Source organism: Ptychodera flava, chromosome 13 (genome assembly GCF_041260155.1).
Source record: "Ptychodera flava strain L36383 chromosome 13, AS_Pfla_20210202, whole genome shotgun sequence".
Taxonomy (NCBI): Eukaryota; Metazoa; Hemichordata; class Enteropneusta; family Ptychoderidae; genus Ptychodera; species Ptychodera flava.
In genome coordinates this window covers 41,426,570-41,440,525 of record NC_091940.1, presented here as the reverse complement: position 1 = coordinate 41,440,525, position 13,956 = coordinate 41,426,570, and the positions used below count along the sequence as shown (strand labels likewise).

General features: G+C 36.9%; 1 protein-coding gene across 1 annotated transcript in view; it reads right to left on the bottom strand.

Annotated features, from left to right (window-relative positions):
* Positions 1-823: 823 nt before the first annotated feature.
* The window catches only part of LOC139148625 (uncharacterized), a 30,200-nt gene continuing 17,067 nt past the window's right edge, over positions 824-13,956 (bottom strand). The window contains exons 5-6 of the mRNA XM_070720111.1: positions 10,671-11,156; positions 824-9,993 (exon numbers count right to left, since the gene is read on the bottom strand). Coding sequence (XP_070576212.1) covers positions 824-9,993; positions 10,671-11,156 — 9,656 coding nt within the window. The remainder of the gene's footprint in view (positions 9,994-10,670; positions 11,157-13,956) is intronic.

Here is a 13,956-nt window from a genome sequence, read left to right as displayed (position 1 = left end):
CCCTCCGCAAGGAAATAACTTAGATCTGTTAGCATTCATTGATAATCTATATCCTTCAGGTCAAATACGCATTTTTCGGAAACAAAGAAAAACTGCAGTCTCCATCATTAATGGCATGGTCTTATTTACGACGCGTCGATCGACGCGCTGACATGGCCATGCAAGACCAGTCTGAGGGGCAAGACAGCTGCCCGAACTTCTGCAGTGGTGGATGATACCGTATGCTGAAGTGGGCAAAGCTTTCAAATAAATATAGTGTGCAGATACGTCCAGTACCTCGCCTTTTAACATGAAAAATGTAACAACATACAACGGGGAGAGGATTGCGGAAACGCTGTCAGGTACGCGGTGAACACAACCAGATCGGTGTACGTGGTCTGGACGCTCGGTCGATCGAACGTACACAGTAGGTGCATACGGCGCGGCACTGACATACGTGTATATCGGTGAGAAAAATCAATCACACGATCTTTTGTCGAGCTGCACTTTATCATATCGATATACTTATATTTCTGAAAGACTGTGATGCCACCAAAGTTAGGCAAACGCAAAATTTACAATAAATTACTTTATGTATGTCCAGTTCTGTCATCGTGTCAACATCGTCCCTCCAACGTGCACTCTATTGAGACGTCATCACTCTTGGTGGTACTTGTCACGTGCACAGCAGAAACGCCAATGTTTTTGTTTTGAAAGTTTGTTTACAAAACAGTTTTTCTAGGCGGCCGCAACGTATCAAAATGAACGTGTTTGAATGCCGGGATTGGTAAGAGGCTTAGCTAAGAAGAGTACTTCAACGTAGTATGGTCTATTTGCTCAAGTTTTACGAAAAAAAAATCGACAATTTTGATCCATATTGCAACTTTAAACTCTCAGCACCAACATCACCAATGTTATTATGACTCAGATACAAACGTTGCAGCTCAGTCATATTCTCCATCCCTTTACTTAAACTCTCAGCACCAACATCACCAATATTATTATGACTCAGATACAAACGTTGCAGCTCAGTCATATTCTCCATCCATTTACTTAAACTCTCAGCACCAACATCACCAATTGTATTATGACTGAGATCTAAATGTTCCAGCCAAGTCAGATTCTCCATCCCTTTACTTAAACTCTCAGCACCAATATCACCAATGTTATTATGACTGAGATCTAAATGTTTAAGCCAATTCATATTTCTCATAAGTTTACTTAGAGTCACTGCTGCGAAATTTCCAAGGCATTTATGAGTGAGATCTAGATGTGTCTTCTTCTTCGTCTTCAAATGTTTTATTTCTCTATTTAGAAATTCAAGACCAACATCTTTTATATCATTATGACTGATATCAATATCTATGTGCTGTGATACATCAACCATCATGTCATTAAGACACTGAGCACCGACATCACCAATGTTATTGTGACTGAGATCTAAACATTGCAGCTCAGTCATATTGTCCATCACTTTACTTAAACTCTCAGCACCAACATAACCAATGTTATTATGACTCAGATTTAAACGTTGCAGCTCAGTCATATTGTCCATCACTTTACTTAAACTCTCAGCACCAACATAACCAAGGTTATTATGACTTATATCTAAACGTTGCAGCTCAGTCATATTCTCCATCACTTTACTTAAACTCTCAGCACCAACATCACCAATATTATTATGACTCAGATTTAAATGTAGCAGCCTTGTCATATTCTCCATCACTTTACTTAAACTCTCAGCACCAACATCACCAATGTTATTATGACTCAGATACAAACGTTGCAGCTCAGTTTTATTCTCCATCACTTTACATAAACTCTCAGCACCAACATCACTAATATTATTATGACTGAGATCTAAACGTTGCAGCCTTGTCATATTCTCCATCCCTTTACTTAAACTCTCAGCACCAACATCACCAATATTATTATGACTCAGATACAAACATTGCAGCTCAGTCATATTCTCCATCCATTTACTTAAACTCTCAGCACCAACATCACCAATTGTATTATGACTGAGATCTAAATGTTCCAGCCAAGTCAGATTCTCCATCCCTTTACTTAAACTCTCAGCACCAATATCACCAATGTTATTATGACTGAGATCTAAATGTTTAAGCCAATTCATATTTCTCATAAGTTTACTTAGAGTCACTGCTGCGAAATTTCCAAGCAATTTATGAGTGAGATCTAGATGTGTCTTCTTCTTCGTCTTCAAATGTTCTATTTCTCTATTTAGAAATTCAAGACCAACATCTGTTATATCATTATGACTGATATCAATATCTATGTGCTGTGATACATCAACCATCATGTCGATTAGACAATGAGCACCAACATCACCAATGTTATTATGACTGAGATCTAAACGTTGCAGCTCAGTCATATTCTCCATCACTTTACTTAAACTCTCAGCACCAACATCACCAATGTTATTATGACTCAGATACAAACGTTGCAGCTCAGTCATATTCTCCATCACTTTACTTAAACTCTCAGCACCGACATCACCAATGTTATTATGACTGTGATCTAAACGTTGCAGCCTTGTCATATTCTCCATCCCTTTACTTAAACTCTCAGCACCAACATCACCAATATTATTATGACTCAGATACAAACGTTGCAGCTCAGTCATATTCTCCATCACTTTACTTAAACTCTCAGCACCAACATCACTAATATTATTATGACTCAGATTTAAATGTCGCAGCTCAGTCATATTCTCCATCCCTTTACTTAAACTCTCAGCACCAATATCACCAATGTTATTATGACTGAGATCTAAATGTTTAAGCCAATTCATATTTCTCATAAGTTTACTTAGAGTCACTGCTGTGAAGTTTCCAAGGCATTTATGAGTGAGATCTAGATGTGTCTTCTTCTTCGTCTTCAAATGTTCTATTTCTCTATTTAGAAATTCAAGACCAACATCTGTTATATCATTATGACTGATATCAATATCTATGTGCTGTGATACATCAACCATCATGTCGATTAGACAATGAGCACCAACATCACCAATGTTATTATGACTGAGATCTAAACGTTGCAGCTCAGTCATATTCTCCATCACTTTACTTAAACTCTCAGCACCAACATCACCAATGTTATTATGACTCAGATACAAACGTTGCAGCTCAGTCATATTCTCCATCACTTTACTTAAACTCTCAGCACCGACATCACCAATGTTATTATGACTGTGATCTAAACGTTGCAGCCTTGTCATATTCTCCATCCCTTTACTTAAACTCTCAGCACCAACATCACCAATATTATTATGACTCAGATACAAACGTTGCAGCTCAGTCATATTCTCCATCACTTTACTTAAACTCTCAGCACCGACATCACCAATATTATTATGACTCAGATACAAACGTTGCAGCAAAGTCATATTCTCCATCCCTTTACTTAAATTCTCAGCACCAACATCACCAATGTTATTATGACTGTGATCTAAACGTTGCAGCCTTGTCATATTCTCCATCCCTTTACTTAAACTCTCAGCACCAACATCACCAATATTATTATGACTCAGATACAAACGTTGCAGCTCAGTCATATTCTCCATCACTTTACTTAAACTCTCAGCACCAACATCACTAATATTATTATGACTGAAATCTAAACGTCGCAGCCAAGTCAGATTCTCCATCCCTTTACTTAAACTCTTAGCACCAACATCACCAATGTTATTATGACGGAGATCTAAACATCGCAGCCTAGTCATATTCTCCATCCCTTTACTTAAACTCTCAGCACCTACATCACCAATTGTATTATGACTGAGATCTAAATGTTCCAGCCAAGTCAGATTCTCCATCCCTTTACTTAAACTCTCAGCACCAATATCACCAATGTTATTATGACTGAGATCTAAATGTTTAAGCCAATTCATATTTCTCATAAGTTTACTTAGAGTCACTGCTGCGAAATTTCCAAGGCATTTATGAGTGAGATCTAGATGTGTCTTCTTCTTCGTCTTCAAATGTTTTATTTCTGTATTTAGAAATTCAAGACCAACATCTTTTATATGATTATAACTGATATCGATATCTATGTGCTGTGATACATGAACCATCATGTCATTTAGACACTGAGCACCGACATCACCAATGTTATTATCACTGAGATCTAAATGTTGCAGCTCAGTCATATTTTCCATCACTTTACTTAAACTCTCAGCACCAACATCACAAATATTATTATGACTCAGATACAAACGTTGCAGCTCAGTCATATTTTCCATCCCTTTACTTAAACTCTCAGCACCAACATCACCAATGTTATTATGACTCAGATTTAAATGTAGCAGCCTTGTCATATTCTCCATCACTTTACTTAAACTCTCAGCACCAACATCACCAATGTTATTATGACTCAGATACAAACGTTGCAGCTCAGTTTTATTCTCCATCACTTTACTTAAACTCTCAGCACCAACATCACCAATATTATTATGACTCAGATTTAAATGTAGCAGCCTTGTCATATTCTCCATCACTTTACTTAAACTCTCAGCACCAACATTACCAATGTTATTATGACTCAGATACAAACGTTGCAGCTCAGTCATATTCTCCATCACTTTACTTAAACTCTCAGCACCAACATTACCAATGTTATTATGACTCAGATTTAAATGTAGCAGCCTTGTCATATTCTCCATCACTTTACTTAAACTCTCAGCACCAACATCACCAATGTTATTATGACTCAGATACAAACGTTGCAGCTCAGTCATATTCTCCATCACTTTACTTAAACTCTCAGCACCAACATCACTAATATTATTATGACTCAGATTTAAATGTAGCAGCCTTGTCATATTCTCCATCCCTTTACTTAAACTCTCAGCACCAACATCACCAATGTCATTATTACTGAGATCTAAACGTTGCAGCTCAGTCATATTCTCCATGACTATACTTATACTCTCAGCACCAACATCACTAATATTATTATGACTCAGATTTAAATGTAGCAGCCTTGTCATATTCTCTATCCCTTTACATAAACTCTCAGCACCAACATCATCAATATTATTATGACTCAGATACAAACCTTGCAGCTCAGTCATATTCTCCATCACTTTACTTAAGCTCTCAGCACCAACATCACCAATGTCATTATGACTGAGATCTAAATGTTGCAGCTCAGTCATATTCTCCATCCCTTTACTTAAACTCTCAGCACCAACATCACCAATGTTATTATGACTGAGATCTAAACGTTGCAGCCCAGTCATATTCTCCATCCCTTTACTTAAACTCTCAGCACCAACATCACCAATGTTATTATGACTGAGATTTAAATGTCGCAGCTCAGTCATATTCTCCATCCCTTTACTTAAATTCTCAGCACCAACATCACCAATGTAATTATGACTGAGATCTAAACGTTGCAGCCTAATCATATTCTCCATCACTTTACTTAAACTCTCAGCACCAACATCACCAATGTAATTATGATTGAGATCTAAATGTTCCAGCCTTGTCATATTCTCCATCCCTTTACTTAAACTCTCAGCACCAACATAACCAATATTATTATGACTCAGATACAAACGTTGCAGCTCAGTCATATTCTCCATCACTTTACTTAAACTCTCAGCACCAACATCACTAATGTTATTATGACTCAGATCTAAATGTTCCAGCCAAGTCAGATTCTCCATCCCTTTACTTAAACTCTCAGCACCAATATCACCAATGTTATTATGACTGAGATCTAAATGTTTAAGCCAATTCATATTTCTCATAAGTTTACTTAGAGTCACTGCTGTGAAGTTTCCAAGGCATTTATGAGTGAGATCTAGATGTGTCTTCTTCTTCGTCTTCAAATGCTTTATTTCTCTATTTAGAAATTCAACACCAACATCTTCTATATCATTATGACTGATATCAATATCTATGTGCTGTGATACATCAACCATCATGTCATTAAGACACTGAGCACCGACATCACCAATGTTATTGTGACTGAGATCTAAACGTTGCAGCCTAGTCAGATTTTTCATCACTTTACTTAAATTCTCAGCACCGACATCACCAATGTTATTATGACTCAGATCTAAACGTTGCAGCTCAGTCATATTCTCCATCACTTTACGTAAACTCTCAGCACCAACATCACCAATGTTATTATGACTCAGATACAAACGTTGCAGCTCAGTTTTATTCTCCATCACTTTACTTAAACTCTCAGCACCAACATCACTAATATTATTATGACTCAGAATTAAATGTAGCAGCCTTGTCATATTCTCTATCCCTTTACTTAAACTCTCAGCACCAACATCACCAATGTTATTATGACTCAGATACAAACGTTGCAGCTCAGTTTTATTCTCCATCACTTTACTTAAACTCTCAGCACCAACATCACTAATATTATTATGACTCAGATTTAAATGTAGCAGCCTTGTCATATTCTCCATCCCTTTACTTAAACTCTCAGCACCAACATCACCAATGTTATTATGACTCAGATACAAACGTTGCAGCTCAGTTTTATTCTCCATGACTTTACTTAAACTCTCAGCACCAACATCACTAATATTATTATGACTCAGATTTAAATGTAGCAACCTTGTCATATTCTCCATCACTTTACTTAAACTCTCAGCACCAACATCACCAATATTATTATGACTCAGATACAAACGTCGCAGCTCAGTCAAATTCTCCATCCCCTTACTTAAACTCTCAGCACCAACATCACCAATTGTATTATGACTGAGATCTAAATGTTCCAGCCAAGTCAGATTCTCCATCCCTTTACTTAAACTCTCAGCACCAATATCACCAATGTTATTATGACTGAGATCTAAATGTTTAAGCCAATTCATATTTCTCATAAGTTTACTTAGAGTCACTGCTGCGAAATTTCCAAGGCATTTATGAGTGAGATCTAGATCTGTCTTCTTCTTCGTCTTCAAATGTTTTATTTCTCTATTTAGAAATTCAACACCAACATCTTTTATATCATTATGACTGATGTCAATATCTATGTGCTGTGATACATCAACCATCATGTCATTTAGACACTGAGCACCGACATCACCAATGTTATTATGACTGAGATCTAAACGTTGCAGCTCAGTCATATTGTCCATCACTTTACTTAAACTCTCAGCACCGACATCACCAATGTTATTATGACTGAGATCTAAACGTTGCAGCTCAGTCATATTCTCCATCACTTTACTTAAACTCTCAGCACCAACATCACCAATGTTATTATGACTCAGATACAAACGTTGCAGCTCAGTCATATTCTCAATCACTTTACTTAAACTCTCAGCACCAACATTACCAATGTTATTATGACTCAGATTTAAATGTAGCAGTCTTGTCATATTCTCCATCACTTTACTTAAACTCTCAGCACCAACATCACCAATGTTATTATGACTCAGATACAAACGTTGCAGCTCAGTCATATTCTCCATCACTTTACTTAAACTCTCAGCACCAACATTACCAATGTTATTATGACTCAGATTTAAATGTAGCAGTCTTGTAATATTCTCCATCCATTTACTTAAACTCTCAGCACCAACATCACCAATTGTATTATGACTGAGATCTAAATGTTCCAGCCAAGTCATATTCTCCATCCCTTTACTTAAACTCTCAGCACCAACATCACCAATGTTATTATGACTGAGGTCAATATGTACTACTTGAGCTATTATATTCATCATTCTTGCTCTTAGACTTTCAGCACTAACATCTATGGTGATATGACTATAGTCAAAATTTCTAACCTTGGCTGATGTTGCCAGTGCACTGCATAAAAACTTAACAGAAATATCGCTGATGTTGTTATTTCTCAGTGAAAGTTCTTCAAGACCATAGAGATGGGACAGACCAAGGCAGAGATTTTCAAATTCAGTATGACTAAGCTGCGTATCATGAAAATTAAAGTTAGTTATATATTCAATATCATGAAGAAACGTCAATGTGATAAGGAGTAGCTCCTCTGTGTCTAACTCCAAGTCATGATGATACCTTGGTAATTGCTCTTTGATATACGGTAGTATGTGAGAAAACCCTTTCATATTGTCAGACACATTGATGTATTTTTGTTGTTGTTCTTGCACAATATCAAGCAAATGAACCATGCCTCTGACACTAATTTGTGTATCATGAAAATTTGCATATCTAAGATGTTTAAGAACATGCATTTTACTTCCTATATATATGATACCTTCATCTCCTATGTTATTTGAACTGATATCTAGATGATTTAAAGACAACAGATGTTCAAGACTGTCAGCAAGAATTATAGCAATATCTTTGGTAATATTACAGTTACTGAGATTTAAACGGTTCAAATTACTGAAAAAGGCTAAAGTGTGGCAGAGTGCATTTACAATTTTGGGTGATGCATTTGATAAATCAACATCAGTTACACTGTTCATGCTTTTCTGTAAATTTTTGATATCCTGTAATGAATTTATTTGCGTCACTTCTTGCATAAATTCTTCTGACCCCCAAACAAGTTTTTCACTCTCTGACAATGTCTTTAAGCAATCTTCAACCTTATTGTTTTCCAAAAGAACATCAACTTCACCGCACAGTGGTAATAACCTGATGCAACCAAGACCACATAACCTGTTGCTTCCTACGTCTAGCTGCTTGAGAAATGGTAGACATCTGACAGCTTTCAACATTATCTTTGTAAACGTGTATTCTAAATTATTTTGTGATAATCCAAGTGACCTAACCTTAAGTATTACATTGTCTTCTATCATTATTTCAAACATGTCTGTTAGAAACTTTTCTTCAAATCCAGTCATGAGTAACGATTTTAGGCGGGGCAATGATGCTAATGCATTAACAAATACCTGCATTACTTTTCTGTCAACATGATTGAAGTTGTCATGGACTGCTTCTATTTTAATAGAAGTTATATGATGTTGACAGTCTCCTTGTGAGGTGAACAGCTGGTGAAAGACAATGTATCGAGAAATCACCGCCAATTCCACTTTGTTTTTAACTTTTCCATTCACAAACAATGTCTGACTCTTCAGGAAATCCTCAAGACTTTCCTTAAATCGTTGCGACAGGAATTGTTTTTCCTTTAAAGAAACCAGGGTGATATTATTTATATGATAAATATTGCTGAAAATGAAAGTCACTGCTTCCACAGCTTGTGGAGATATGTTATTTAAATCTGTGACTGATAAATCTAAGGCTCGGAATGAGGTGATCAATTGTCCAGCAATTGCTTGGAATTTGCCAGGACAATTCGATTCAAGAAGAGCTCTGCCAAGCAAAGAAAGTTGCTCAAATGTTCTAGGATATGTCTTCATGAGACAATTTCTAAGTGCCATGAAGAAAGACATTGATTTTTCTTTAAGAATGCCAGCAACATAGTATAGGACACTTGGCAACTCTTTAACACATGGTTCAAACATGTTCTTCGTGAAAAAGACATTCTTAGTTTTACTCAAATAAACTGCCAAGCAATAGAAATACACCTGTTGAGAAACAAAAACTCTCTTGCTTTTCCTTTGCTTTTTAAAAAGCAGCCACATAGGAGATGGTTGATCTTCATCTTTTAACAAACCGAATAAGTATGCTTCATTGTAAGGAACATCCAGCTTCTGAGAAAACGTCTTGGTTTCCATAAATGCATCAAATACTTGCTTGCCTATTTCGGAAAGCCTACACTGCACTACATGCCAAACGTTTTCTATTTGAAGTTGATGTTCCTTACAATACATATCAACATGGTGTCTAATTGCATGTTCAGTAGCTTCAGTCAGTGTTGATGGTAAAGTATAACAATTCTCATACCAAAAGGATACGAATGCAGGAAAGAAGAATTCATCAGATCTAAATTCGCTGACAATCGGATTATATCTTGACTGCTCAATCAAATACTTGGCTTGGTGTTCTTCTACATGCTGCAATATGTACCTCTCCCAACGGTCATGGGCAATAGTCCTCACCCAGGTTCTGTCAGGGATTGTATAAACGGCAGAGATATCTGTATGAGGAAAAATGAAATTGGCAACTGACAAGTAAGCATAAATTATATGACAAGGAAACGTGATTAACAATATGTGAACACTTTAAAAATCCAACACTTTATCACATATCACAGTGTAGGTGCTAAAATAAACTTATTTATAACAGAATGTGCACTTCAAATTAATAGAAGTATTGCATATTTCTTTTGACCCTTGTGATTTTATATTATGAAACAATAGTGGTATTAGCGAGCATCACAGACAATTTTCATCCTGCAGTGTTTTCAATTCATGCTGTCATCCATGACAGGGTGCTTGGGCTGCTAGGGTAATGTGACATATTGAAATTAATGTTCTACAGTATGTACCAGGCTGACAAGTTCTCGTATTAAATGTTATTATCACAATCATGAGCTAAATATATATTTAAGTTAACAGGGGGTGCAGTACAATATATAACCTGGTTTCCTGTAATCATATCCAGTGAAATACAGTAGATACAACAAACAAACCTCAAACAGTGTTATGCAATATAAGACTCATTAATTTCATTGAGGCGGAGTACAGGAAATGCCATACAATGATTTCAAACAACTGATCTGCCACAAAAACTTGATGAAATCCATTTAATAGCATTTAGTGACAGCTTTTTGAATACTTGACCAAAGACAGTTTCTCCAGATTGTATACTTACCCTGCAGTATCTTCCTGACAAGCTCATATTCCATTTTATCTATTATTGATCTAATTCTGACAGTGCAACCAGCCTCATCTGCTAGTGATTGCATCTCAGGAGTGATGAGAATACCTCCCAAAGTTTCATCAAGGTCACCTGCCTCATACTTGAGCCAGAAATTGTCAATGTTGTCAACTGACAAGAAACTCAATAAACATCGTAAACAACCGCTTAAGATTTGATCCAGTCTTGCATTAAACTTTTCAAATGTCTCATTTAGTTGTTCTGCCTTTTCAGGGTATTCCCCTTTCTTTATACTTTCAATCTCTAATTCAAAAACCTCCTGTGCTTTACCCAATTTTGCTTCCTCTATTTTTTGTTTCATTTTATGTTTGTTACTCAGTCGTTGGTATTCTAAATTTTGTTTCTGTGAGTCTGTCAGATGCGGGGCTTCAGCCTTACTCGTTTCCTCATCAATATCAAGGCTGCTATCACATCGGATGCCTGCAAATGTAAAAAATAGCGTCAATGACACTGTAGCTCCCATCCTGGACTATTTAGTGTTTGTTCTCTGGTCAGATATTTGAACATGTGTGAAAGGGATAAAGTGCATGAAGTGAAAATACTTAAATGTAATGTACTGGAGACAGTGAAATATGTTTAATGTATTTATTCAGAATATAAAATGGAAAAAATAGAGAATTAGAAATATCGTATACTGTGATACAACCATTAACTAAACAAGTCATTGACAATGACAGTCCCCACTTGTAATAGGAGTATTAGTCTTGATGGGGCAGGGAAATGTGGTCATTATGAAGTATCACTGGAGTGTATATGTTGAGATCTATGGGCAAATAGGTCTATGTCGTTGTTCCCAATTTGAAACACATGAGGCATGTCTAAGTTATGGTTCTAAATCGGGAAAAAAGATCAGACCTCTAGCAGTATTGGCAAGCCAGGAATACATATGCGCATAATAAATGAGGTACAAGATGTGACATCTTAAGGTCTAATATCCTATCAAAATTGGAGGGTATAGAACTTGTGGTTACTGAGATATGCATATATATGTATAATCAAGGTCAAAGGTCATCGAGGTTACATGACATTTTGAAAAAAAATTATATTGCTAATTAATCCCTATATGCCAAAAAATCAGACCTCTAGCTCTATTCACTTGCCCAGAATTAGATGTGTGCAAAATTAATGAGGTAAAGCATGTGTTGTCATCAGGTCTCCCATCCTACTAAATACAAAGGACATAGCACTTGTAGTAACTTATTTATTGACATAAACATATATTTTAGGTAAAAGGTCATCAAGGTCACATGACATTTGGTCAAAAAATTTCTCTCCTATAGTTATCCCTATAACCAAAAATCAGACATCCAGTTCTATTGGCTTGCTCAGAATGAGATATGTGCATAATTAATGAGCTACAATATGTGGCATCATAAGGTGTCCAATCATACCAGATATGAAGGGTGTAGCACTTGTGGTTACTGAGTTATGGACAAATATGTATATTTGAGGTCAAAGGTCACCGAGGTCACATTACATTTGTCAAAAAAAATTCTTTCCTATAGTTATCCCTATATATCAAAAATCAGACCTCTGGCTCTATTGGCTTGCTCAAAATTAGATATGCACATAATTAATGAGGTACAATATGTGGCGTCATAAGGTGTCCCATCATACTATACATGAAGGGTGTAGGGGTTTCGTTAAAAGCCGGCCACCGGCCCTATGGCCGGCTGTAAGGCGATCACGGCCGCCTGTAATTACCTGAAAATCATGTAATTGTTGTGCCGCTTACAGGAATGAATAGCTGGTAACAAATACAGCATATCGGTAAAAGTTTACAATGATCTGTATCCTTCATGCTGAATTACTTGTTTTCAACGCTTTTGCGAGGTTTTCAGTGAAATTTTTTGTGGTCGTTGGTTCGCATTCGTGTATCGTGCGATACTGGTACAGCTATACAACACGGTCCAACGTACACAGGGTGGTTGGAGGTTAGGGGTCATTGAGCATGTGCAGTAACGCAACATAATGTCGGCCATACGTAGTTGGCCATACGTAGTCAGTTCTTTCGAAATGGAAACAGTTAGACGGGTTGGTTGATTAAGAAGGGTACAGTCGATGGCAATTTCTCAGATCATTTTGATACTTATGCGGCGTTTTATGAATATCTCTCAGGAAAGGTTTCTTCTGAATGCATCAGCAATCGCCCACAGCTATCTGTGGCCGCGAATTGTGTTAAACAACGGCCTGCTTGTCAATGTAATCAACGTTCGCATTCGTTCTTGGATTTTAATCAAATTAATGACTGAGAGCCCGCCTGTAATTTTCATTTGGCCCCCTGTTTCAAAACTTAGTGAAACCCCTGACTTGTGGTTACTGAGTTGTGGACAAATATGTATATTTGAGGTCAAAGGTCACCGAAGTCATGTCACATTTTGTCAAAAAAATTGTATTGCTAGGTTATCCCTATATACCAAATATAGTTATCAAAACAAACCACCAATTGTATGAAACATGGGCCTAAATACAGACAGACTGACATTCACAGACTGGCACAGAGTGATGACATTGACCCCAAGTGTGCCTTGGCCCATGGAGAGTGATAAAGATATAACAAAAAGCTGAATGTAATGATAAAATAGTTAAGTACAGGCCTACAGACACTGAGGGTGAATATGTTACAGCAATTTGATTAGTTTCTTTTCATTTTCTACTTCTGTGATAATTTTTAAGACAATCAAACTGCAAGGCAGTTTTAATATTTAATTGACATAATTTAATTTAATATTAATATTTAATTATTTTATATAATTTAATTGACATACATGTTATCTTTTACAAGCACACAGCAAAGTGTTCTTGATTTGACCGAAGGTCAGGGGTCACCGACATGAACGTGCACCACTGACCGGGTTGCTCTGAAATACCCAGTAAAATATACAGCACAACCAGCATTATCCAGAACAGTTTTACCACTAAAGGACATATAAAAGTAGCAAGCATCGACTGAAGGAGTGAAAACCATGCCACCGAAAGGAAAAAAACTGTTCTTGATTTTTCATTTACAATATTTGACATAGACTCAGGGCTGTCAATGCTTTTCAGAATAGAAGGGTACAAGTGAAAGAACAGGATGGTACAGCCTTGTGCGGAGCGAAGCGGAGCAAGGCGTGCGCGCAAGCGCACGCGGGGGGAGCCAGGAGGGGGGTGTCCCCCTCCTGAAGCTGAAGCTTTTCTAATTCTTCATCTTCAATTGGTGGCCTGTGGTGGCACTTTT